General features: G+C 51.7%; 2 protein-coding genes across 2 annotated transcripts in view; one reads left to right on the top strand and one right to left on the bottom strand.

The window, feature by feature from the left end:
- The window catches only part of LOC144246559 (uncharacterized), a 703923-nt gene that overhangs the window by 28735 nt on the left and 647209 nt on the right, over positions 1-27979 (bottom strand). The gene's annotated exons all lie outside the window — the stretch shown is intronic.
- On the top strand, positions 237-27315 carry LOC110471220 (uncharacterized). The gene is given in 4 exon segments (XM_077783825.1): positions 237-272; positions 4719-5133; positions 5136-5156; positions 26585-27315. Coding segments are annotated over 4 exon segments (1203 nt in total).

The raw sequence follows: 27979 nt of genomic DNA, 5'->3' as shown, positions 1-27979 counted from the left end.
GTTTTGAAGTATTAGCAGCTTGCTAACATAGGTAAAATGTGCTGTTTAGTCTGCTAGCTCTGCTGCTGAAACGCAGATAGAAAATCAATCCCCACAAATCCTGTAAGGAGTTGTATGGACGGTATGTTTATTGCAGCGCTGGACGCATGTGGGGATCGTTCCCCTTCAAAGGACATCAGCACCCTGTGTAAGAGACGGTCCCAAGTTCCCCTCATTTTTGCCTCATGTTTGCCGCAATGGCAGAGACTGAGATGCTGGAGACCCTGATTGGAGTTCCAGCTTGGAGAGATGGATGATTATTTTTGCAGGTGTATTTGCTGTACCACCACAGACCACTGCTTCAAGCAGGGCCTGGCAAGGACCTGGCAAGGAGTGGCTTGTTCTACGCGCTCACACTGGCTTCATGATACCTGCTCAATCCACGGATTTTCCCACCTCTTGGCCAAATGAACTTCGGGGTAATTCTGATGATCTCCCACGGAAGACCCCTCATCTCTCTCGTGACCACTGTGACAGACAGAGATCGAAGCCCCTCCCAAGGACTGAGACTGAGACCCCCACCACAGGGAGGAAGGCTGGCCTGATCAATGTGAGATGTTTCCCAGGTGTGGTTGATGGACTAAGAAGACAATGTCTCTCTTTCACAGCTGAAAACATGACCTGTTTCTCCTCGGTAGCTTCAATGGACTTATTCTTCATTCTACCTGTTCCCCCTCAATGACTTCAATAGACTTTCATTTTCTTTTGCCTGTTTCCCCCCCTTAGACAGAGGACCATGAAAGACCCCTGAGATTACCAAGATTTTGAGATTCTCCCCGACACAAGAAAATGGATTGTCATTGTCTGGACCAGAGAGGATTTTGTCTGCCTTGGTACCTATAATCCCCTTTCCCCTCCTTTTCTTTCTATCCTTTCTTTCCTTTCTGTTCCCTCTATTGCATTTGCTGTTGGCACTCTATAATAAAGGTGCATTTGTTGTGATTAAAGTGATGGTCCCCTGCTGTTTGCCTTTTTGCACTTTGGGGATTGGTAAATGAAACATCATGACACCCTGCTCCTCCAAACAGATCTTGACACTCCCTCACGGGATTGGGACCTGCGGGCAGGGTCCCTTCCTACCCTAATAGTTCTGGGATTCTGTCAGGGACTCGCTTCCCTTTCCTTCTTCCCTCTGCTTCCAGCTGTGAATGTGCCAGAAAATGCCCAGCAAATCCACCTTTGCTGTGTGCTCTGGGAGCTCACACAGCTGCTGCACCTTGTCCCCTGCCCTGCACAGCTCCTTGGGAGGCACGGCAGGAGCAGCACCCTGAGAGCCTCAGGAATGCCCCTCTGGGATCCATGTCACACACTCCCAGGGGCTGGAATTCCAGTTCCCAGCCAGGAAAAGATGTTCCCAGACAGGAAAAGATGTTCCTGCCCTTGAAGGCAAAGCTCTTAACAAGGACCCAAAAGCCAAGTGGAGCAAGATCCTACAGTGACATTTCACTGCCAGCCTTCATAACTTCACCCATGGTTGTTGTAGCTCATGGACTGGGAATTAAATCAGGGCAGGGCCTTTGGTAAGAGCTGCCCTGGGTCAAGTGAGACACTGAGAGAGAAACAGAGCAGGTGAAGGAAGGCAGGAGAGAAAGGAGGACACAAACACAATCAGCTGAGAAGGTAGCACTCTGAAAACAGAAATGCCATGGACTGAAAATGAATGGGATGAAAAGAAATAATTTTGTAGCTTGTATTTCCAATCAAAACACAATTTCCTCACTTTTTCACCAACCTCCTCCTGGTGTCATTCAGCAGGGCTGTCAGAAAGTTCTTCATTCTGAGCGGATGCTCCAGGCTGCAGCCACAGGAAACAGGGAATGGGGATTTTCCTGCTCCTGGGGAGTTTGACATCCTCAGCTGAGGAGAGAAGGAGGCAGCAGGAGAAAAGGACAGCTGGGCTTCACCCTTCCACAAGAAAGAGGAGGGGAAAAATCTCTCATCATGTTTGCAGCTGCTCCCACAGGGATGTGAGGGCTGATCCCAGAGCCCCAAGGATCACATTCAGGGCAGCCCTCAGGGAATGTTCACCTGGTATTGGGGGGCTGCATGGGAGCACCTGGATCTTGGAGCACCCAACTGCCCCCATGTTTGGATGTGCCTGAGGAGGGCTGGGACAATGCCAGGGACATCCTGCAGTGACATCCCCCTGTGTGTGCTCAGTCCCAACCCTGACCCTGATCCTGGTCTCAATCTCACTCCATGGTTAGACACACTCAGAGTTCCGTATTTAATCTCAGCCCAGTGCCAAACTTATCTAGGCCCAGACCCAATCCCAGCCTCAGCCCTAAAGCCAATCCCACATTTTGCCTTAACCCGAATCTCAGCTCTAATCCAAATCTCAGCCCCAACTCCAACCCCAGACCCAATTCCAGCCCTTTCCTAAATCCTCAGCCCCAAACCAAATCCCAGGTTCAGCCCTTCTGGGGGTTTGTGGGGGGCTCTGTCCTTCTGACCCTGATGATGTTTGGGTGGGATCACACCAGGGCTGAGAGGGACAGAGACCCCCCAGCCTCCCCAAGGATGAGAAGGTCGGAGAGCCCCCCCAGCCCCGAGCACCCTCAGCGGTGAGAGGGACACAGAGCCACTGGTCCCCAGCCCTGCACAAACTTTCCCTGAGGTCAGAGGGATGAAGACCCCCTGAGCATCCCCCAGGGTGAGGGGACAGAGACCCCTTGAATATCCCCTGGGAACCAGACAAAATAAACTTGCAGAAATCAAACATAACGCTGCATAAAGTACTTTGATGAATATTTGATTTTCTCACAAGTCACTTGTGATGGAAATGCAAACAAATCCCAAACATGAATAAACCAAGAATAGAAGCGATTCTGTGGCAATTCCAAGTTTCATCAGTTCCCATGCAGCTCCAGCTCAGCTGCTAGCAGGTTCCAATAAAAGAAAAGTGAAAATTTGGCCCAATACAGATTATTAAAAGGAAGGGACTGCGCTGTGTAGCTATGACAAAGGTGACAGGGACGAAGGAGATATTGATTCTCATATTTGGACAAAACCTCCAAACCTGTGAATTTGGGAGTTATTCAGGAATTTAGTTAGAGCTCGGCTTCTTGTAGGACTTATCAGTCTTGCTGGTATCATTTGTTACCTTTCTTTCAGTGATTTTAACAAACTTTGCAGGAAAAGACAAGAAAATATTATCTTTACACTGGCCACCCACAAGAGCCATTGTCTTCATAAGTTCTTCCATAAGTTGCTCAGAGAAAGGTGCATCCAAGTTTCCAAGAGATCCTCCAGAAAGAGGCAAAACCCCCTCAGAGGAGGGAACCATGCTGTTGTCAAACACACTTGGGGTCAGACAACAGTGCCCTGAACTCACTGTGCCAAAATAATGTCACAATCTGGTTAACAAAATTGTTGGAGAGATGCCTCTGCCACAATTAAGCTGCTAAGGAGACCAAATCCAAAGTGGATTTTATTGACCAGTAAATGTGAGGTAGAGAGAGAGATGGAAAGAAAGAGAAAAGGGGAGAGAGCAAGGGAGTGACAGGGACAGAGATCTCCCCTGGAGCAGGGCAAGTGTGGCATTGTCCCCTGTGTGTGTGGCCTTCCCAGGGTGGGGGTTTTACACCGGAGCCAGTTTGGGTAAGGGGGGTGGTGTTCACCCCCCACCCCGAGCAGGGATTGCCTCACTGTTTCCGGTTACAATGTCAGATGTAACCAAAAGTGTTTTCAGTCCCCATCTCCATAAACTGTTATCAACAGGTGGGGCAGTGTTCTTTATCTCTTCCATGGCTCAGCCCTGATAACGCCCTCCAGGGGCCATCTTCTCTTAATGGGCCATTGAGTGTCACTGCAGCACTGATAAAATTACAACATCCCATTGTGGGATGCTCCGCCCAGGGGGAGGAACCAAGCATTCCTAACTGGATATAATCTCACCCTTGCAACACCACAACCACTTTTTCTGCTGCATTCCCAGAGGAGAAGAGCTCCATAAGCACCACTGGACCTTCAGAGGAAGACCAGACCCTTCTACGGGATCACTGCTTTAACAGAATCACGTTCATCACTCCAGCCGGACTGCAGCCACCATTTCATCATCCTGCTACCACCATCCTGATTATCAGGGTGTCAAGCTATATTCTGACTCTGTGAGTTTAAACCAGTCTTTCTGTATCATAGCTTTGATCTTAATTTTCCTATTAAATTGTCATTCTGGCTTAGACTCTCCCACTGGTTTACCTTCAAACCAGTACAAAACTCACTGTGCTCATCCCTTGTTTTCCTTTCAAAACAGGATTTCCCATCTCCAAATATCTTCCAGATGGAGGAGGAGGCTGCGAGGAAGAGGAAGATGCCCTGGGATGCCCAGGCAGGTGAGGAGGAAGTCAGTGCCCCTTTCCCCCTCTCTCCTGTTCCATCTCCCAGCCCAGCCTGGCTCCCAGCTGCAGGACAGCCCCTCTACTGGTGCCCTCCTGCAAGGGACGCACTCGGGGGATCTCCCTGCCCTTCCCTCTGGCAAATCCCATCCTCTCCTTGTCCTTCCTCCCCCAGAGCAGGAGCTGCAGATGGAGACCAGGAAGGACAAATCCCTGCAGCAGAACCTCATGGAAGAGGCCATTTTGACTGGCTCCACATCACAGGAACCCAACGGGGAGGAAAAGCCCCAGACATCCCACAGGAGGAGGGGCTGCAAAACCAGCCCAGGGTCATCTGAGGAGGAAAGACACACCCAGTGTCAGGAAGGTGGGCAGAGCTTCAGCCAGAGCTCAGAGCTGGTGGTCCATGAGCAGCTTCATGATGGGGAGAAGCCGTACAAGTGCTCGGAGTGTGGGAAGAGCTTCAGGCGGAAATCCCACCTGATCCGCCACCAGATGATCCACACCGGGGAATGGCCCTACAAGTGTGGGGATTGTGAGAAGGGCTTCGGCTGGAGCTCAGAACTCATCATCCACCAACGCATCCACACTGGGGAGAGGCCCTATGAGTGTCCCGAGTGTCAGAAGAGGTTTAGGTGGAGCTCTGATCTCTGCAAGCACCAGAGGATTCACAAAGGGGAGAGGCCTTTCCGCTGCCCCGACTGCAGGAAGGGCTTCAAGCAAAACTCCCACCTTGTCAGGCACCGGCACATCCACACCAGCCTTTTGAGTGTCTCCAGTGTGGGAAGAGCTTCTCCAGGAGCTTTCACTTGACTCGACACCAACTTAGGCACAGGTAAGGGAAGCCCTGTGAGTGCCCCGACTTCAGGAAGAGCTTCGTGTGCTGCTCCACCTCCATCCCCCTTTAGAAGACCCATGTTGGTCAGAGCCCTGGTGACCCACATTCCTTGTGATCCCTGATGAGAAGACACCTGGAAAGTGGTCTTCAAATCCTCCTGGATGCCCATAGACACCTGGATGAACACAGACCAGGAAAATCCATCGGGACTCTGATCAACATTGAAAATTAATTGGGAAGAGCTGTTTCTTTGACTTTAAAGCCCAAGAAATTCTTACCTGCTGTGTCACTTTTTCTTCTGGTGGCATCAAGCAATAATGGATGATCATGGAGATCTTTTCCCACCTGAATAATCTCCTTGTTTATCCCATCAGAACAGCTAGAATTGGGGTAAAAATAAAGAAATCAAGTAAAGAGATCTAAAGCTGAATCATTTTACTGGGATTTGAATGTGAATTTGAGGTTAAGGGGAGGATTTGGTTGTTCTGGGACCATCCAAGCCAAGGGACATGGCCATGCTCTTGTAGTTGTTCCAGCAGAATGGGTCCATCTGACCTCATCTGTTCTCCATGAATTCCGGCTGTCTGTCCTAGTCCCTGGCCTGGGTCTGCCCAGTCCAAGTGTTCCCCACAATATGCCCAAATTGCTGCTGAAGTGTCCTAGCTGACCCTTGCTGAGGATGTTCCTGTCCACCAACCTCTCCCACTCAGCTCCATGGAGGGCTGGGAGGGGTTTTAGGGACTCCTGGTTGGACTGAGAAAGGCTGTTGTGGCTCTTGGGGCCATTTGTGGTGCTGGGAGGGGGCTTGGGGGCCTGCTGGAGGTAACTGGGATATACTGGGAATGAGTGAGGTCATCCTGGGGGCAACTGGAACCATACTGGGGACTCTGGGGTGACTGGGATCGAGCATGCTGGGGGCAATTGGAATATACTGGAAGTGTCTGGCACCATACTGGAGGGGACAACACTGGGAACAGCTGGGACCATTTTGGGGGCAAGTGAGGGCAACTGTGAGTGACTGTGTCTGTAATGGGGGCCACTGAGGTCATACTGGCAGTGAGCGGGACTGTACTAGGGGTGACTAGGTGCAACTGGGAACATACTGGGTGGAACTGGAACAACACTGAGGGGGACTGGGATCATACTGGGAGTGACCAGGAACATTCTGAGGGCAGTTTGGACCATGGTCGGTGCAACTGGGATATCCTGGGAGCAACTGGTACTGCACTGAGGGTGGCTAGAAGTGGTTCTGGGCAACTGGAATTATGCTGGAAGCAACTGGGAGGAAGTGGGTGTGACTGGGAGCATGCTGGGATCAAGTGGGATATACTGAGAGAGACTGGGAATCACTGGGATCATACTGGGAGGGACTGGAACCACAGCAATGGCCTGGGCTGGGTGATGTGGGGCCTCAGGGAGCACAGGGAGCACTGTGACACTGCGGGGCCTGATGGAACCAAGGGGACATTGTGACATTCTGGGTCCAGCCTGGCCGTGGGGTGCTTTGGGAACCCCGGGGTGCCCAAGGCAGCAGAGCAGAGCCCCTGGCTCAGGGGCAGCAGCTCCCCAGGACAACCTGGGTGGGCAGGCGGCAGGGGATGCCCAGGGAGAAGAGGAAGACAAGGCCCAGTGCCCCAAGGGCGGCACCAGCTGAGGAACGGGGCAGGAGGGAGAGGCCACTGCTGGGATGGCGCCGGAACTGCCCAGCATCACAGGGCCTGTATGACATTACAGACTGGGCTGTGTGACATCACAGAGATGGCTATGTGACATCTGAGAGGCTGTGTGAGGTCACTGGGGAGGTCACTCTGCCCTAGCCCCCTCCCAGTTCCCCCAGAGAAGTCCAACGCTGCTCATGCACAGCGGGGTCCCCTGTCCCCCCAAGTCCCCCCGCCCCCGGTGCCGCTGCCTCCCCCAGAGAATGTTCCACAGGATCGACCCCAGAGCCTGACACGGGGATGGGGGCTGGAGCCATGGGGGTTGGGACAGGGGGACAGGGACCCCCCGGCAGCGTCCCCGTGTCCCCCAGGGCCAGAGCCTGGGCCAGGGCTCCTTCACCCTGTGACCAACGAGGGCTTGAGAGCGCTGAAAAAATCCCCAGCAAAAACCAGATTTAATATTAAAGTGACAGCAGCACAAAGTTCCTTGGCAAGATTCACTCTGCTCCTGACTGGGCACTTCAGGCACAGCAAGGAAACAAAGCAACAACAAAACCAAACAAAATCCAGGCAATCAAACCAGAAATGAATTGAGAACTGCCCCTGTGTGTGTGACACAAAAAAAATGAGGGCAAGGATAAAAGGAATATGGCCCAAAACCTTAACAGACCTAAAACCTAATAGGAATTACCTTGTACCTTTACCTTGATTTCTACATTAAACTTAACAATTTAGCAAAAGAACAGAGCTTAACAGTATTTAACCTAACTTATAATCTATAACTATGCAATTTAAAACAGGAATAACATTTAACAATATTTAATTTAACATATAACTTATATTAAACATATGAACTTAGCAAAAGAAAAACTCTTAGCAGCGTTCCACTTAGCTTAGACCTTGTGATTTAGCCTTACCTACAGGCCTGACTGGCTCTGCTATCCAAGGCAGTCAGACCCCTCAGGGAGCAGCATTTCTGCCACATTTCCCCAGCACAGGCACTCCTGTGTGCACACAGACACAGAGAGTCAGTGCGAGGCACCTGTGAGAAATTCCCCTGAGGGCAGGGAAATGCTCCTGGGGATGCTTTGGCATCTCCCCAGCAGGGAAGGGTTGAGCCTGGAGGAGTGGGGGGATCGGCCCAGGCTCCCTCGTTGTTGGGGATCCCCAGTGCAGCAAACGGGAGAGTTCCCGGCTCGGAGAGGCCCCACTCAGAGGGAGTCGCTGGCCCAGGAGAGCTCCAAGGGCTCCTTTTGGAGTGCTGTTTGTAGGGCCCCAAGAGAGGGGCTGCAGTCCCAGCCATGTTTCACCCTGGCCGCACTTGGCATCAGCAGCTTTCTTTGGCAGGCTGAGAACAGGGATGTTGTGCCACTGAGGGAACACAAACAGTTCCCAGGGCTGCTCCTAAAGCAGCCAGGAGCTGGCTGGGCAGCAGCAGTGCCTGGAGCAGAGCGTGTTTGTGCTGAGCTCCAGAGGAGCTGAGCCCAGGGGCTGCTGGCCAAGGCCGAGGCCAGCGAGCATTTCTCATCTGGCAGGGCGGCCTGAGAAGGGGAGGGGGGAATGCACCAGCACAGGAACCATGGAACCAAGGGACCATTGTGACGCTGTGGGGCCTGTGAGACCAAGGGACCATTGTGACACTGTGGGGTTCCATGGAACCAAGGGACCATTGTGACACTGTGGGGCCTCTGGGACCAAGGGACCTTTGTGACACTGTGGGGCTCCATGGAATGTCGGGATCATTGTGACACTGAGAGGCCCCATAAAACCAAGGGTCCACTGTGACACTGTGGGGCCTCATGGAACTGTGGAGACCATTATGACTCTTTGGGGTGTCATGGGACCAAGGGACCATTGTGACACGGCGAGACCCAGGGAGCCAAAGACCCGTTGTGACATTGCAAGGCCTCATGGAATCATGGAGACACCATTAAGAGACTTCACAGCCTCATGGAACCAAGGGGCCATTGTGACACTGTGGGGCACCATGGAACCAAGGAGATCATTGTGACACTGAGGGGACTCATGGGATCATGGAGACCTTTGGGACACTATGAGGCCCTACAGAATAAGCAAAGCATTGTGACACTGTGAGGCCTCATGGCACCAGTGAGAACATTGTGACTCTGGGGGTCCCCACAGAACCAAGAGGACCATTGTGACACTGTGGGGCCTCGTGAAACCAAGAGGCCTTTGTGGCACTGCAGGGCTGCAGGGAACCAAAGGTCCATTGTGACACTGCAGGGCCTCGTGTCATCAGTGTTCCATTGTGACACTGTGGAGCCAAAGGAGACCATTGTGACATCGCAAACCCCCAGGGTCCAAAGGTCCATTGTGACATTTTGGGCCTCATGGAATAGAGGAGTCACTTGACATTGTGGGGCCTGGGAACCACGGAGACCACTGGGACACTGTGGGGTCCCAAGGATCCAAGGGAACATGGAACAGGTCTGGCTGGTTTGACCTCCAGGGGCTGCCTGACAGCTTGGCACCTGCAGGGTCTCTTCTCACTGGGGCTTGGGGCTTTCCTTCCTATAGAAAACAACTGTCCTTCTCCTGCAGGTGTCAATGGCCATATTGGGATTTCACCACCAATGTTGACTGTTGTGACAGACTGGAGGAGATTGCTGGCTGGAAACATTTCAGTGTGGGGGAGGAAGGGGCAGGTCCAGCCTTGCCCTGCCCTGGAACCCCAGCACTGCCCTGCCCTGGAACCCCAATCCCCCCAGAGCCTCTATCCCAGCCCAGCAGTGTCTGCCAGTCCCTGGCACAGCACAGGCAATGCTGCACAGCCACCTCTGGAGCCCCAGCCCAGCTCCTGAGTGACCAAATGGCCCCAAGTCCCACCTGGGGGAAGGGCTCAGGAAGACCAAGGGGTATTTAAGGCTGACCACAAGGCAAGCACACATCTTGACCCTACCTCCTCTTGGAATTTCCAGCTGAACATTGCTGGAATCCAGTAGTTGGTAGCTCTGTGTGTGCTTCTCTAAGTATTATTTTTCTCTCTTTCTGTGTCTACTTCTTCTATTTCTGTACTCTTGCAAATTTTGATTATCTTAAAATTGAACAGGCTTAGAGTTTGTGAAGTTGAATGGGCCAAGTTAATGCCTTGAGAAGTTTTTTTTGTTGATTGAATGCCATATTAAAACATTTGCCAAAGTTTCTCTGATTTTTCTAAATTTCCCAGTAAAGGCTGTTTTGTTGTTTAGAGCTCCTGAGTATCTCTTGATAGTATTGCTCCAGTGCATCCAACTCAGAGGACAGAAATAATTGTCATTCCTTTTGAATGTCACCTTGAGAGAGTTTTTTAGTGGATGGGGGTCAGGGCTTGTGTGTCCTGCTTGGCACAGCCCAGGCAGGGCTTTCACAGCCCCATCCCACACTCCATTTCCCAGCTGGAGCCGCTGGTGCCTCTGAGTTCTGCTGCCCCAAACCCAGGGATGCTCTCCTTGTCTGCCCATTCCCCCAGGGTCTCTGGGCAGGGATGGCCTCAGTGGGGGCTGCTGACATCCTCAGCAACTTGGAGGCTGCTGCTGAATTTTACTGCTCCAGAGGCTTCTTCAGCCTTCAGCTCTTCAGTTCAGGAATTCAGTGCTCCAGGGCTCATTAACATTCAGAACACCTTAACAAGCTAAGCCTCAAGGAATAATTTAAGTTTTGAAATTTTTTGTGGTTGATTAGACAAGTTTCAGAAGCCTATTCAAAGTGAATACATTATATTTAAAAAGACAGTGAAAAAATATTTTGTAGGTCCTGTTTAGTTGGGGTTTTTTTCTGTTAATTTATTGATATGTTCAATGTCCAGATGACACTGAATCAAACTTCGCATGCAGTTGGAATAGACATGAAAATCAAGACCCTTCATAGCTGACAATCAATCACACTTTGTCCCTACCCCATACCTACCAATTCCCCCATCCAAGCCCTGGCACTCAGAGCAGCTGAGGAATGGAGTCACATCCAGGGGTGTCCCCAGGGCACAGGACTGGGGCCAGGTCAGTGAAATCTCTTTATTGCTGATCTGGACAAGGCCATTGAGGGCACCCTCAGGCAGTTCCAGGTGAGCCCAGGCTGGGTGGGAGTGTGGCTGTGCTGGAGGGCAGGAAGCTCTGCAGAGGGATCTGGACAGGCTGGAGCCGTGGGCCCAGGACAATGGGATGAGGTTCACCAAGGCCAAGGGCCGGGTCCTGCCCTGGGCTCACAACCACCCCAAATCCCTGGCCATGCCCTGCCTGTGATCCCACAGCCTGTCCTGTTTCCTTCATCCCTGCATTGCTAGGGACTTTCTTGGACAATGGAGCCCTGCTCTGGGGATGGAGGGAACTCCAAGTGCCACCACTGGAGTTGGAACCACAATTCTTCTGGTTTGTGTCCATTGTGGGTCAGGAATTGGTGAGATTGAGAGGCACAAATAGGTTTCTCTTCATGGCCAACAGACCACAGATGAACAGGACACAATATAATAACAATACACTCTTCCCTGAGCTATGTGCAACACCCAGGGCAGTGTCTGATGAGTCCACCATCCACAGGTGAGTTCCATACTAAAATTACTTCTAGAGATATGTGGTTCTGTGATAGTTATAACCACAATTAAGTCCTTGTAACAGGATGATGGTCCTGGAGTGGGGCCAAAACACCTCAAACAATTCCTGATTTGTAAAGCTGTCAGTGGTGGATGGAGAAGGGAGGTCAGGCTGCTTTTGGTGTTGAGGAAATGCTGAAACCCGCCTGACTCATTTCATCTCCTCCTGGCCTGGCTGATCTCCCCTCTTTCCCCTTCCACCCATTGGCTTTTGTCTCCCACCAGGCCCCTGGTGAAGAGCCTGGCTCTGTGTTCTCCATCCCCTCCTTGCTGGCACTGCCAGGCTGGGATGAGGAGCCCCTCAGCCTTTCCTGCTCTGGGCTGGACAAGCCCAGCTCCCTCAGGCTCTGCTCACAGCCCAAGGGCTCCAGCCTCACCTTGGAGGCCCTTCCCTAACCCTGCTCCAGTTGCTAGGCATCTTTCCTGCCCAGGGGAACCCAACCCAGGCCACAGGGACCTGGATAATCCACATCCTTGATGTCCTGGTCACACAGCCCTGGCCCCTTTTCCCCATGTCAGTCTCTGGGGTGGATCCTGTGGAACATCCTTTGGTGGAGGCTGTGGCTCCAGGGGGACCGGGGGGATACTGGGGGACAGGGATCCTGCTGGGCATGAACAGCATTGGACTTGTTGGGAGAAACTGTGAGGGGGATCTGGGGCTGAGTGACCAACCCGGTGACCTCACAGAGCCCACCTGGGATGTCACACAGCCCCTCTGGGATGTCACAGAGCCCCTCTGTGATGTCACAGCTTGCTCTGAGATGTCACAGCCCATTCTCTAATTTCACACAGATGGCCTCTGATGTCACAGACAGCTCTGTGATTTCATCGCCTGCTCTGTGATGTCAGACCTCTGCCCTGTGATATCACAGCCAGCTCTGATGTTACAGGGACAGTCTATGATGTTGTAGCTTCTCAATGACCTCACATAACCCACTCTGTGATGTCATAGCCCACTCTGTGACCTCTTGTTACCAGATGATAAATTGTCTCCACCAGGTGAGCTAACACCTGGAGCTTGTTCTCCAAACCCCATTCCTATGGAAACTACACAATGCCCATTGTGTGAGAAGAGGAACTGGAGTTCACCAGCCTCTGTGTCCTGCCAGCTCAGCCAGGCCCATGGGAACATTGGAGTCCACGACCACCAGGGACCACCAGAGAGACCCCCAGGACAGAAGAACACATGGGTAAAGGGGAGGGGAAATATGTTAATGATTCTGGGGAAATTATTATCAGATGTTTAGTCCAGCACAATCAATGAATATGTGTGCAAAATACACAGAATGAACAGAACCTTTCCTGTACTCAGCATGCTCGGCTTTGGGAGGAGCTATCCCCCATGCATCCGGCTGAATAAAGAATGCTGCTTCTTAATGCTGCACTGGTGTTAAGCAGTTTTCTGTTTTACCCAATTTTTGGTAACACTCCACTCCCAAGGAAAGCTCTGTCTCCTGCTGTTCACACACAGATAAGGGCTGGTGGCAGATGTGGGGTTCGAAGGCTGCCTAGGGCACAGGGACCATGAAATAATCAAGTTTTCAATGATCTGTGAAAGAAGGAGGGGCAGCAACAAAACTTCCACACTGGAGTTAGGAAGGGCAGACTTTGGCCTATTTAGGATGCAGGTTTGGGGAGTACAAAATCAGGTACTGATTTTTTTTAAGGGAAAAAGCCCTTAAAAACAAAGGGGTTCAGGAACGATGGACACATTTTGAGAAAGCAATCCTAAGGAGGATGGAGCAGCCTGTCCCAGTGAGGCAAAAGATGAGATGGTGAGGAAATTCACTGTCCTGACTGCCCATGGAGCTTTTGTGGGAACTCAGGGGAAAGCAGAGAGAGCATTAACTTTGGACAGAAGGTCAGACAACTTAGCAAGTGTTTAAGGATGTTGTTACATCATGCAGAAAGAGAAAAGGAAAGAGGTGAAATTTCAATTAAAGATTAACCTGGCCACTTCTGTGAAAAATAATAACAAACGTGTCTATGATTAATAGCAAAACATGGTATAAGGAGAACCTCTACTCTTTATTGGATGCAGTGGAAAATAGAGTAACTAAAGATAAGGGAAAGGCTGAGGTACTTAACACCTTGTTTGACTCAATTTTCAATATATGGAGAGATTGTCCTCAGGACAAGAGTTCTCCTGAGCTGGTAGATGGGCACAGGGAGCAGAACAGGCCCCTGTAATCCAGGAGGAAGCAGCTGCTGACCTGCTGAGCCACTCAGATGCTCACAGATGTATGGGATCAGATGGGATCCATCCTAGGGGGATGAGGGAGCTGCTGGATGAGCTCCCCAAGCTGCTCCCCATCATTTACCATCAGTCCTGGCTCACCAGGGAGGTCCCAGAGCACTGGAGGTGCCAGTGTGAGCCCATCCCCAAGAAGGGCTGGAAGGAGGATCTGGGGAGCTCCAGGCCTGTCAGCCTGACCTCGGTGCCCAGCAAGGTTATGGAACAGATCACCTTGAGAGCCACCACAGGGCACCCACAGGATGGCCGAGGGGTCACAGCCAGCCAGCGTGGATTTAAGAGGGGCAGGTCCTGCCTGAGCAACCTGATCTCCTTTTATAACCAGGTGACCCACCTGTGGGTGTGGGAAAGGCTGTGGATGTGTCCATCTGGACTTCAGCAGAGCCTTGGACACTGTCTGTGACAGCATTCCCTGGAAAAGCTGCAGCCCACGGCTTGGGCAGGTTCCCTCCTGGCTGGGAGATGGAAGAGCTGGCTGGAGGCTGGGCCCAGAGAGGGGTGGGGATGGTGCTGCACCCAGCTGGTGTCCAGTCCCTGGTGCTGTCCCCAGGGATCTGTGTTGGGCCCAGTCCTGTTTAACATCTTCACCGATGGTCTGGGTGAGGGGATTGAGCCCACCATCCCCAAATTTGCAGATGACACCAAGCTGGGTGTGAGTGTGGATCTGCTGGAGGGCAGGACAAGAAGACACAGCCTCCAGCTGCACCAGGGGAGGTTTAGGCTGGACAAGAGGAAGAAGTTCTTCACAGAAAGGGTGAGTGGGCAGTGGAATGGGCAGGCCAGGGGGGAGGTGGCAGAGTCACTGTCCCTCTCCAGTGGCACTCAGTGGCATGGTCTGGGTGACAAGGCGGTATTAGGGCATTGGTTTGACTTGATGATCCCAAAGGTCTTTTCCAGCCTATTTGATTCTGTCATTTTGTGGTGATTGGGACACTCTGAGGCCATTGTGACACTGCAGGGCCTCATGGAACTAAGAGGACCATGGTGACCCTGTGCGACCCCATAGAACCAGGGCTCCATTGTGGTGCTCTGGGGCCAAATGGAACCAGGGAGTCCCCGTGACACTGGGTCCTGGTGGAACCACAGAGGCCATGGTGACACTGCAGGGCCGCGTGTGACCGAGGGGTTTCACCACTGTGACACTGCCAAACCAAGGAGAGCATTGGGAGAGTCCAGGGCCCAGGGGAACCAAGGGGCTGTTCTGACACTGCGGGGCCTCCTGGAACCAAGGGGACATTGTGACACTGCAGGACCTTGTGTAACCAAGGGGCCACTGTGACACTCTGGGGCCTCAGGGAATCTGGAAGGCCGTTGTGACACTGTGTGGGCTCGTGGAAACAAGGAGTCCATTGTGACACTGAGGGGACTTGTGGAAGCACAGAGAGCATTGTGACAGTGTGGAACCTCGTGTGACCATGGGACCTTTGTGCCACCCTGGGGCCCCATGGAACCAAGGGGCCACTGTGAAACTGCGGCACCAATGAGAACATTGTGACACTGTGAAGCCCCATGGAACCAAGGAGTCCATTGTCACATTTTGGGGCCCCATGGAACCAAGGAGACCAGTGTGACAGTGCAGGGCCTGGTGTAACCAAATTGACATTGTGACTCTGAGGGGCCCATGGAACCAAGGACATTTTGCAGATGACACCAAGCTGAATGGCAGTGTTGATGTGGTGGAGGCTAGGAGGGCTCTGCACAGGGCCCTGGACAGGCTGGATCCAGGGCCCAAATCCAACAAGGTGAGGTTTAACAAGTCCAAGTGCCGGGTCCTGCACTTTGGCCACAACAACCCCTGCAGTGCTACAGGCTGGGGACAGAGGGGATGGACAGCAGCCAGGCAGAAAGGGACCTGCAGGTACTGATGGACAGCAGGCTGGACATGAGCCAGCAGTGTGCCCAGTTGGCCAAGAAGGCCAATGGCTCCTGACCTGGATCAGGAATGGTGTGGCCAGCAGGAGCAGAGCTGCTGTGCCAGCACTGCTCTGCCCCAGCTCTGCACACAAACATTGCTGCTGCAGCTCCAGAGAAGGCAACAAAAGGGCATCTCTGCAGAAAACTGTGCTGGGAGATCCTTTAGTTCCTTTAAAGCAGCCAAGAGCACAGCTACTCACTGACACAGTCTGTGGCCACTGGGAAGGTGGAGGGAAAAAAAAATGAGAAATGGCACAAGGAGTAACATTTCTTTGTGGACAAAATTAAACTGTAAAACAAAGAAAAAGAACCTCCAAGACCAAAAACAACAAGAAGTATCCAGGATTACTTTTATTCAAAGTTATTTGCAGAAATTGGTCTACAGTTTCATGTTCCTGAAAGCATCCAGTCATCAGTGTCCACACTACAGCCTTGAGCTCCTGGTTCCTCAAGCTGTAGATGACGGGGTTCAGGGCTGGAGGCAACACTGAGTATAGAAGTGACAGGGCCACATCCAGGGATGGGGAAGACATCGTGGGTGGCTTCAGGTAGGCAAACACTGCAGTGCTGACAAACAGGGAGACCACAGCCAGGTGAGGGAGGCAGGTGGAAAAGGCTTTGTGCCGTCCCTGCTCAGAGGGGATCCTCAGCACAGCCCTGAAGATCTGCACATAGGAGAAAACAATGAATACAAAACATCCAGATAGGAAACCAGCAGTAACAGCAATGAGCCCAAGTTCCCTGAGATAAGATTTGGAGCAGGAGAGCTTGAGGATCTGTGGGATTTCACAGAAGAACTGGCCCAGGGCATTGCCATGGCACAGGGGCAGGGAAAATGTATTGGCAGTGAGCAGCAGAGCAGTGAGGAAGGCACTGGCCCAGGCAGCTGCTGCCATGTGGGCACAAGCTCTGCTGCCCAGGAGGGTCCCGTAGTGCAGGGGTTTGCAGATGGACACGTAGCGGTCGTAGCACATGATGGTCAGGAGGAAATATTCAGTTGCAACACAGAAAACAGAAAAGAAGACCTGTGCAACACATCCTGTGTAGGAGATGGTGCTGGTGTCCCAGAGGGAATTGTGCATGGCTTTGGGGACAGTGGTGCAGATGGAGCCCAGGTCGCTGAGGGCCAGGTTGAGCAGGAAGAAGAACATGGGCGTGTGCAGGTGGTGGCCGCAGGCTACGGCGCTGATGATGAGGCCGTTGCCCAGGAGGGCAGCCAGGGAGATGCCCAGGAAGAGGCAGAAGTGCAGGAGCTGCAGCTGCCGCGTGTCTGCCAGTGCCAGCAGGAGGAAGTGGCTGATGGAGCTGCTGTTGGACATTTGCTGTGGCTGCACATGGGAATCTATAAGAAAAATAATTATGGAATAGTTGGGTGTGGACAGCACTTTAAATATCCCAGCACAGCTTAGGGGCATCTTCCCCCCACTGCCTTCCCAGGGCTCTGCTGCCTGGAGCTGTCCCTGCCAGCAGCTGCTTCCCTGTGCCCAACCAAGCCCTGGGGGCTCAGCTTTACCCTGCAGACCCCTCCCAGCTCAGGCACTGCCTAGGGGCAGCTCAACTCTGCAAGCTCTGATGGCAACATCAGAGCAATCCTGAGCAGGCTGGAAAAAGCACAAAGATGCTGCATCTAAGGGGCCCTGTGCTGAATTCTGTTACTGCCTGGTTTATTTAGATGTGAAAAAAAAACTTTTCTTTTTATCAATATGAACTGAGAGATGCATATCTATGGGGAATTCCCCATCCAGGCAACAAAGATTAGTACATAAGAAAGCAGAAATTTCCCATTTATGCAGTTCCTGTCTTGCTATGCTCCCTGTATAATCTATTTGGAAAAGTTCTGGAGTTAAATACCATGCTGGGAACAGTCCTGAACAATGCAGCATCCTCACCACACAAGGAGAACATTGCAAGACTTACCAGCTGTCTCCTTTCCCCCAGATCTTGTCCCCCAGCACTGGGAGCAGCTCCAGGGCCAGCTGAGAGCTGTCCCTGGCAGGCAGCAGAGTCCCTGGCCCAGCACAGCGCCCTGGGCTGCAGGACCCTGCTCTGCAGGACAGCCCTGGGCACCCCTGACTGCTCTGCACAGGAGATGAGCAGAGAATGCACTCACAGGCTCTGTGGGCATTGGGATGTTCCAGCTTTAGGAGATCTCTCCAGGAGCTGCAGCTGCATTGTCCTGCAGCCAGAGGTTCCTGTGCCAAGGGCTGGCAGTGATTCTGCCCCAGGCACTTCTCAGCCCCTTCCCAGCCCTGACTGATTGAAGCTCTCTGTGCCTCTGTGCTGTGCCCGGGCTGGCTGCAGGCAGTGCCCCAGCCCTGCTGGGCTGGCAGAAGAGCTGCTCAGCAAGAGAAATGTGCTTTTGAAGCTCTGCTTGGTTATCAGGATCACCCTCTGTGCCAGGAGCCCGGCCCAGCTCAGCAGCACAGACACAGCACAAGGACTTTAATGACCCTCTGGGGCTTTGTGCTCAGGCCCTGAACATCAGGCCCTGAGAGGGAGCTGCAGAAACCTCTCCAGAGCTCCAAGTCAGAATCCAGCTCCAAAGTTTCTTAGACTTTTAATGGGTCCCACTGAGAGACACGACTGAGAAAGTGTCCCCAGGCCCCAGGCAGAGCAGAAAACTGGAGGCACTGATGCCAGGTGGGGACAAAGAGAAGCCAAGTCTTGGTGCCCTGGGGCACAGCAGGGTCTGTGCCACCAAGGGCTGTGAGGAGACACCTTGTCCTGAGGCCCTGGGGCCTCCTGGCACAGCCCCAGCCAGGCTGGGCACTGTCAGCCCCTGGTCCTGCCCTCAGCATCCCCCCCTAGCCCACATCCCAGTGGCCTCAAGGATCTGCCGGAAGGAGTCCCTGGAGAGCCTTGGTCAGGAATGGCCCTGGGGGCTCCTTCATGCTCCCAGGGACTGCAGGTTTTTCAAAGGACTTTGGGTTTGGCTTTTGCCTTGCAGTCTCTGAGAGCTTTGTGCAATCATGGCCTCCAATTATCTGCTTTAATTAGTCCCTGGAGAGGCTTTGTCAGGAACAACACTCAGTGGGGCTCATTAATGCTTCAAGGTACTTCAGTTCTTTTAAGGAACTTGGTGTTTCCCTTTTGATACAGACTTTATGAGATACTGCAGTCAGAACCTCAAATTATCTATTTTAATTAGTCCCTTGAGTGCTTTGCATTGACACTCAGTGGGGCTCCTTAATACTTTGAGAAACTCAGCTTTTGTAAGTTACTTTGGATTTGTGTTTCCACACTAAGAGGTTTTTGTGCCATTTTGAGTCTCTGAGAGGTTTTTGTGTCATCCTGGCCTCCAGTTCTCTCCTCCAAGGAATCTATGAGTAGCCTGTGTTGGGGATGGACCTCAGTGGGACCCATCAATGCCTAGAGAAACTTTGGGGTTTTCTTCTGCCTTTGACTCCTGAACAGGTTTGTGCAATCTCCTCTCAGGCCCTGAGGTTCCAGGGCTCAGCTCCAAATGAACCACAGCGCTTATTAGGATCAAGCAAGTCCTAACAAATGACGGCTCTGCCTTGATTTCCCTCTGGTCTGGGGCAGTTCATCATGAAGTTTCTGTAGCGGTTTTGGTTCACCGATCTGAGATTTCCTGGCCAATGCATCAATTAGTGTGGTGGGTTCAGTATTAGCTAATTACCAGTGCACTCACTAGAATATACTTACTCATTTCCTGCTGTGAGATAGGATTAGGAGAAAGACAAAGTGGGCTCAAAACTTTAAAAGAGTGTAAAGAAAAGTTTATTAACAGTAACTAAATGAAAGAGTAATAAGAATATGAACAAAACTTTCAGAACACTTCCTCTCTCCATACAATCTGAAAATGTAGAGACAAAACCTAAAATTTTAGTCAGATTTCCACCTCTAGAATAGTCTTTCTTCAGTTCACTTAGGGAGAGAAGTGCCTCTTGTTAGAGTTATGGAGACTTCTCCACAAGAAAACAGTTATCTCATGGCTTTTCACTTTCACAAATAGCAGCTGCCCAGAAAATGGTCCCTTGCTTCCAGGAGGCCCTGAGGTGTCACAATGCCCCCTTGGTGACACCAGGCCCTGAAGGGTCCCAATGGTCTCCATGGTTCCATCAGGCCCCACAGAGCCATAATGGTGTCTGGGTCCATGGAGCCCTGTGGTGTCACCATGGCCCCTTGGTTCCATGGGCTCCAGTGGTGCCACAATGATCCCCTTGGTTCCATGAGGTGCCCACAGTGTCCCCGTGGTCGCTGTTAGAGGCTGGATGAGATCCATGTCCCGAGACACCTTGGGATGCTCGGAATGCCCGTGTGGGGCTGGGGGCGGGTCAGGCCTTGGTTTGTGGTGGGACAGAGCCCCGCCCCCAGCCTGGCCTGGCAGAGCTGTCAATCACACAGCAGGGGCGGTGCTGATTGGCTGAGCTGTCAACCAATTACACACCAGCAGCTGGTGCCTCCCCTGACTCTGATTGGGCAATCACCTGGCAGTCCCACCCCAGGGGCGGGCCCATGGAGGCCCAGGGGGTTAAAAGCCGGAGCACGAGGCCAGCCCATGGTCTGGATCCTGCCTTATCCTGGGGTTCCTCTGTTGGTGATTCTGGAACCCGAGCAGTTGGTGCCTGTGTGCGTGTCTTTCTATAGATCAGCTGCCTTTCTGATGTTCTCTATTTCTTCTCCTTCTAATCCTGCTTACCTGGAACATTTTTTGGTAATGTAACATCTTGAGGGTTAAAGGTTTTTAGGTAAAGTGGGCAAAGTTAATGAAGTTAATGCTATGATAAGAGTTTTGTGTTGAAGTGGATGTTGTATTAAACCCTTTGCTCAAGCTCCTTGATTGTCTATATTTTGCCAGTAAAAATTTGTGTCATTTTGACCTCTTAGCTCTGTTGGTTGGAGCATGGTGCTGGTATCGCCCAGGTTGTGGGTTTAATCCCAGTTTGGGTCATTCACTTAAGAGCTGAACTTGATGATCCTTGTGGGTCCCGTCCTACCAAAATATTCTTTGCATCTGGCCATGATGAGAATATCTGGCTGATGTTTCTCTTGTGCAACAAAATCAAGTAAAGGAACCTTTGGTGACCCCAAAGTGTTCTGGGGTGTTACAGCCCTGCAGACTCACAATGGCCTCTTGTTTCCATGAGGCCCCACAGTGTCACACTGGCCCCTTGGTTCCATGAGGATCTGCAGGGTCACACAGGTTTGTGACATTTGTCCCTGCTGCCCCTCACATCCCCCTGCCCCACAAATAGGCCCGAGCCACCCGTGAGGGACAGGCCCTGCTGTGCCAGGCTGGCCTCAGGGCTTGGCCTTTCTGCTTCCCCCAGCCAGCCCAGGCCTTGCTCAGAATTGCAGTTCCCAGCTCTGAGCCTTGGGCTCCCTGCAATCCTGGCCTCAAGGATCTGCTCTCACCAGTCCCTGGGGAGCCTTTGGCAGTCCCTGTCTTCAGTGGGGCCCCGTGATGCTCCAAGTACTTGGACTTTTGCTTCTGACTCCTTGAGCAGATTTTTCAGTCTTCTCTCAGTGCCTGAATCTCCTGGACTCAGCTGAAGATCCATTGTAGGGTTCATTAAAGTACACAAAACCCTCATTGGGGCGGGCTTCCTCTTCCTGCAATTCTCTACAACTTTTCAGGCCCTGTACAGCAGATTGGAGTCAGTTTAAAGATCCTTTAAGAAGAGAGTTTTAATAAAACATTAATTATTTATTTTAACAGAGCATTTTTTATTTCCCAGTTCGGAGAAGAGCTGATAGAAGCATTCCCCGGGTGATCTTGACACTGAAGTTCTCCTTAGGAGGTCTGGGCATATAGAAGAATGAGCCCCCTGAGGGCTGACCGTGTTTGGACAAGCTGCTCCTCACCCCCAGCCTCACCATGTCTGACATCGCCCACCTGGCACTGACATCCCTGTGCCCTGCAGCAGAACCTTGTCCCTGAGCTCTGCAGCTCCATGTCCCAGCCCATTGCACCGTGTCCCACCTGCTCTCCTCAGGGCTCTGCCTGCACAGGAGAAGTTTTCCTCGTGGGAAGGAAAGAATGGAAAAGCCTGAGCAGGTTTCCTGAACAACAAACCCTGTTGTAGTGCGGCAATGCGCTCCCCTCGCCACGATTCCCCGAGCGGTGCCGTGCTGGGCGGTGAGAGGGAAGAGAACGGGCGGCCGCTCTCCCTGTGAAGCTCTGCAGTCCCAGTCGGTGGTGCAGGAACAGACGGAGGCGACACGGGACTTGGGGGTGAACAGGATGGTTTTATTCAGTGAGCCCCAAGACCCCCTCAGGAGCGGGAGCAGAGGTTTTATACAAGAATTCAGGGAGAAGGGTGTAGGAACAGCAACCAATGAGGGAACAGCAGGGGAGGAGTTTAGGGCAGAACTAACATATCACAAAACTATCAGGGGGAGCAGGGAAGTGAAATAACACAAAATAAGCAATAGGGTTTTGAGTCTCACTAAACAGACAGGGAATGCTCTGGAAGCAGAGGAGGGGGCTAGGATGAATGACAGGGAAGGTTCCAGGGAAAGGGGCAGGGAAAGGGAGGATTGACAACTTGGAGATGAGGGGGTTAGGGGAGAGCTAGGGAAGACTGACAACTGGGGAGAGGCAGAGATTAGGGATGGGGGCGGGGGGGGAAACAGATATTGAACAAAAATCAAATAAAGATACACCACCGCAAAACCCCACTCAGGAGCCACCTGCTCAGTACAGGCTGCCTGGAATTGTGTCACCTTTCTACAAGGGACAGTGTGGCCAGAAATGATCTCTGGAAGCAGAATTCTCTGAGTCTCCCAGCTGAATTCTCTGTCCCTGCCCTTTCCCTGGATCTCTGTTGCAGATGGAAGCTGCTGCTGCCATCCTCACCTTTAACCTATTTCTAGAATGCAGGCAGATATTCCCAGCTGTGTTAAGCAGGATTTCCTCAATGTTTCTATAAATCTTTTGTGTCCCCCATGGAACGAAGGGGACATTTTGGCACTGAGGGAGTGACATGGAAGCAAGGAGTCAATTGTGACCCTGGGGTCCCATGGAACCAAGGGGCCATGGTGACACAGAAGGGCCATGTGGATCCAGCGGTCCATTGTGACACTGTGGATCCAAGGAGACCATGGAGACAACCCCAGAACCTCATGGAACCAAGGAGTCCATGGTGACCCAGCGGGGCTGCATGGAGCCAATGGTCCATGGTGACACTGCCCATCCAAGGAGGGCATTCGGATACTGTGGAAGCTCATGGAGCGAGGTGGCCATTGTGACACTGAAGAACTTCATGACACCAAATATCCATGGGGGACACAGCAGGGTATCATGGAACCCAGGAACCACTCTTGACAGTGTGGAAACTCCTGGAACCAGGGGCTATTGTGGCACTGCAGAACCAACACAGCTGCTGCACCTTGTCCCCTGCCCTGCACAGCTCCTTGGGAGGCACGGCAGGAGCAGCACCCTGAGAGCCTCGGGAATGCCCCTCTGGGATCCATGGCACACGCTCTCAGGGTCCAGTTCCCAGCCAGAAAAAGATGTTCCTGCCCTTGAAGGCAAAGCTCTTAAGAAAGGGCCAAAAGCCAAGTGGAGCAAGATCCTACAGGGACATATCACTGCCAGCCTTCCTAACTTCACCCATGGTTGTTGTAGCTCATGGATTGGGAATGAAATCAGGGCAGGGTCTTTGGTGAGAGCTTCCCTGGGTCAAAGGAGACACTGAGAGAGAAACAGAGCAGGCAAAGGAAGGCAGGAGAGAAAGGAGGTGTTTTAGTTTGGAAAGACAGCTGTCTTCTAAAGAAGGCAGGAGCCTCCCCTGAAATTTAAAAATGTAGACTCTTTCTGAATTGTTATAAATTTGAAATTAAGGGGGCTCTCAGGTAAAAATATGGAAGCAGGAATGACTGTTTTTTATTAGGGAAGAAAATTAAAAGATAAAATAAACAATGCAGTGAACTAAAACAATACTGACAGAGTCAGAATAAAACCAGTCCAATTGGAATTGTGGCTGCAGTCCTCCAGGAGTGTCAGGTGTGGTTCTGTTGGAGAAGTGATCCTGTAGGAATGGGAGTCTTCCTCTGAAGAGGAAGAGGAAGAGGAAGAGGCAGCTGTTCCTCTGGGAAAATCCAGCCCAGAAAAGTTGTGTTGGTGGGCCAGAATCTCAAGACTAGATGCAGGTAGGAATGCTTGGCTCCTCCCTCTGGGCGGGGCATCTCACAATGGGATGTTACAGTTCTTATCAGTCATGCAGTGACAATAGCCCATTATCAGCAGATGTCTCCCCTGAGGGAGGATTGATTGTGGAAGAGATAAGGAAAAACTGCCCACTTAACACAGGACAACTGCCATACAGATGGCAAATAGAACACATCTTGCTTTTCAGTCTTGGACAGGAGGTCACAAACACAATCAGCTGAGAAGGCGGCACTCTGAAAAGCAAATCAGAACTGACAGAAATTGAATGAGACAGAAATCAATAATTCTGAAAGTTTTATTTATTATCAAAATAAATCACACCCACCGGTCCCCACACAATCCTGATCCCACACCCTCATATCACACCCTTATATCTCACTTCTCCCGATCTCCTTCCAACCCCATCTCATCCTGGAGGCTGAGGAATTGAGCAATTTTGGCATGGGGCTGAGGTGGGAACCAGCCATTTTGAGATGGGATTGAGTCATTTTGGGGTAAGATTGAGGGGTTTTGAGTGGGATTGAGTCATTTTGAGGTGACAGACCAATCCACCTTGGCTTTTGGAGTGCAAAGATATGGAGAATACTCCCATATATCCCCCAAGAACCCACGAATCCTCCAGAATATGTTCCCAACCAGTAAATTCCACCTCAAATACCTCTAAAATGGTGGGACTTCTGACATCTCTGGTCAATACTCTTTTTAGTAATTTTTCAGGTGTTTTTAAGTGATAAAGACAAATCAGAAGAAAATTAGGTCCAAACCAAAACTAGAGACACCTTGAGCATCCCCTGGGCACTGGACAAAACAAACTCAGCAGCAATCAAATTTAACCCTCCATAAAATGCCTTGAGGAAGTTTTGCTCTTCCCACAAGTCACTTCTGATGGAAACACAAACAAATCCCAAACATTAATAGACCAACAACAGAAGCAATTCTGTGGTAATTCCAAATTTTATCAGTTTCTGCACAGCTGGCAGGTTCCAAAAAAAGAAATATGGAAATTTGACCCAATACAGATTATTAAAAGGAAGGGAAAGGTCTGTGTAGCTGTCACAAAGGTGACAGGGATGAAGAAAATAATGATTCTCCCCCCAAACATGTGAATTCAGAAGTTATTTGGGAATAACTTGAGCTGGGTTTCTTGTAGGACTTTAGTAGCCTTGTGTTTTCTCACCTTGGGGTGAATGATCCTTGTCAGTCTCGCTGGTATCATTTGGTTCCTTTCCTCCAGTGATTTTAACAGACTTTTCAAAGAAGGAAAACAAAACATTTTCTTTACACTGGCCACCCACAACTTCCACTTTTCTCATAAGGTCTCCTAAAAGTTGCTCAGAGGAAGCTGCATCCAAGTTTCCAAGAGTTCCTTGGGAAAGAGGCAGAACCTCCGCGAGGAGGAAACCAGGCTGTTGTCAAAGGAGCTTGGGGTCCGACAACAGTGCCCTGAACTCACTGTGCAAAATAATATTGCACTCTGGTTAATAAAATTGTTAGAGAGATGCCCCTGCCCCAATTCAGGTGCTAAGGTGACCAAATCCTAAGTGGATTTTATTGAACAGTAAATGTGAGGTAGAGAGACATGGAAAGAAAAAGAAAAGGGGGGAGAGCAAGGGAGTGACAAGGACAGAGATCTCCCCTGGGGCAGGGCAAGTGTGACATTGTCCCCTGTGTGCGTGGCCTTCCCAGAGTGGGGGTTTTACACCTGAGCCAGTTTGGGTAAGGGGGGTGCTGTTCACCCCCCACCCCAAGCAGGGATTGCCTCACTGTTTCAGGTTACAGTGTCAGATGTAACCAAAAGTGTTTTCAGTCCCCATCTCCATAAACTGTTATCAACAGGTGGGGCAGTGTTCTTTATCTCTTCCATGGCTCAGCCCTGATAACGCCCTCCAGGGGCCATCTTCTCTTAATGGGCCATTGAGTGTCACTGCAGGACTGATAAAATTACATCATCCCATTGTGGGATGCTCTGCCCAGGGGGAGGAACCAAGCATTCCTGCCTGGATATAATCTCACCCTTGCAACACCACGATCACCTTGCCTACTGCATTCCTAGAGGACAAGAGCTCCATAACCGCCACTGGACTTTCCGAGCAAGACCATACTCTTCTACAGGATCACTGCTTTGACAGAATCACGTTCATCACTCCAGACGGACTGCAGTCACCATTTCATCAGCCTGCTACCACCACCCTGACCAACGGGGTGTCCGGTTACATCCTGACTCTGTGAGTTTAAACCAGTGTTTCTCTATTATTGCCGTGATCTTAGTTTTCTTATTCAATTGTCATTCTGGCTTAGACTCTCCCCCTGGTTTGCTTTGAAGCCAGTACAAAACTCACTGTGCTCATCACTTGTTTTCCTCCCAAAACAGGATTTCCCATACCCAAACGTTCACCAGATGGAGAAGGTTGCGAGGAAGAGGAAGATGCCCTGGGACACCGAGGCAGGTGAGGAGGAAGTCAGTGCCCCTTTTTCCCCTCTCTCCTGCTCCATCTCCCAGCCTGGCCCCCAGCTGCAGGACAGCCCCGCTGCTGGTGCCCTCCTGCTGGAGATGCGCTGGGGGGATCTCCTTGTCCTTCCCTGTGGCACGGAGGCAAATCCCACCTACTCCTTGTCATTTCCTCCCCCAGAGCAGGAGCTGAGGATGGAGACCAGGAAGGACAAATCCCTTCAGCAGAACCTCATGGAAGAGGCCGTTTTGAGCAACTCCACAGCGCAGGAATCCAACAGGGAGGAAAATCCCTGGAGGTCTCACAGGAGGAGGGGCTGCAAGCCCAGCCCAGGATGCTCTGAGGAGGAAAGACCCACCCTGGGCCAGGAAGGTGGACAGAGCTTCAGCCAGAGCTCGGAGCTGGTGGTCCCTGAGAAGCTTCATGATGGGGAGAAGCCCTACAAGTGCTTGGAGTGTGGGAAGAGCTTCAGGCAGAGCAAGAGTCTGAAACGCCACCTGATGATCCACACCGGGGAATGGGCCTACGAGTGTGGGGAGTGTGGGAAGGGATTCAGCTCCAACTCCCACCTTGTCAGCCACTTACACATCCACACTGGGGTGAGGCCCTACAAGTGTGGAGAATGTGGGAAGGGCTTCAGACGGAGCTCCGAACTCATCATCCACCAACGCATCCACACTGGGGAGAGGCCCTACGAGTGTCCTGAGTGTCAGAAGAGGTTTCACAGCAGCTCTGGTCTCCTCAGACACCAGCGGATTCACGTGGATGAGAGGCCCTTCCGCTGCCCTGACTGCAGGAAGGGCTTCAAGCGCAACTCCACCCTCATCACACACCAGCGCATCCACACCGGGGAGAGGCCCTACATGTGCCCCACTTGTGGGAAGATGTTTAACAGCAGCTCAGATCTCCTCCGGCATGAGCGGATTCACTCCGAGGAGAGGCATTTCCTCTGCCCTGACTGTGGCAAGGGCTTCAAGCAAAACTCCCATCTTGTCAGCCACCAACGCATCCACACTGGGGAGAGGCCCTACGAGTGTCCCCAGTGTGGGAAAAGCTTCACCTGGAGCTCTCACTTGACCAAACACCAACGGAGGCACCAGTAAGGGAAATCCTGAAAGTTCCCCAGCTGCAGGAAGAGCTTTGTGCACTGATCCAGCTTCATCCCCCATTGGAGGACCCTGTTGGGAAGAGCCCTGGTGATCCATGTTCCCTGTGATCCATGCTGGGAAGACACCTGTCCCTTTTCCTGCCCCTACCAATGGCCTGATATGGGATTGAAGGGCATGAGGGTCTGGCCATGGCCCTGTCACTACATTCACTCCCACCTCAGGTCATTGCCAGGGGCAGGAAAGGGACTCTCTCTCTCTTTCCCTGAGGAGACGGGTGTCCTTTCCTTGCAGGAGGAAACATGTGGCCAGGAAGATACAATTGATGGTGATGTAGTTTTCCCTGTAACTGGTTTTTCTTATCCCTTCTGTTGTTAATATTTTTTCTGTTTCTGTTTGTTCCTTATCTTGTTGCTGTTCCCAGTAAATTGTTCTTATCCCAGCCTGAGATCTTTCCCTTTTTTCCTTCAATGGAAGGTGGGAGGGCAATGAGTGCCTGCAGGGTTTGAGCGGGAGCAGGAAATTGGGGAATCCCATTCCTGAACCCCGGCCTGTGGAAACCAAGCATCCCAGCTGGTGCCAGCCCTGGTGGCCATGGCAGCAGCCTTGGGAGCGGGTCCCTGGCTGGGGCTGAGGGAACCTCTTCACTCTGGTGCCCAGG

This window comes from Lonchura striata, chromosome 6, assembly GCF_046129695.1.
Source record: "Lonchura striata isolate bLonStr1 chromosome 6, bLonStr1.mat, whole genome shotgun sequence".
NCBI lineage: Eukaryota > Metazoa > Chordata > Aves > Passeriformes > Estrildidae > Lonchura > Lonchura striata.
Note: the sequence above shows the minus strand (reverse complement) of the source record. Positions and strands in the feature narration are given on the sequence as shown.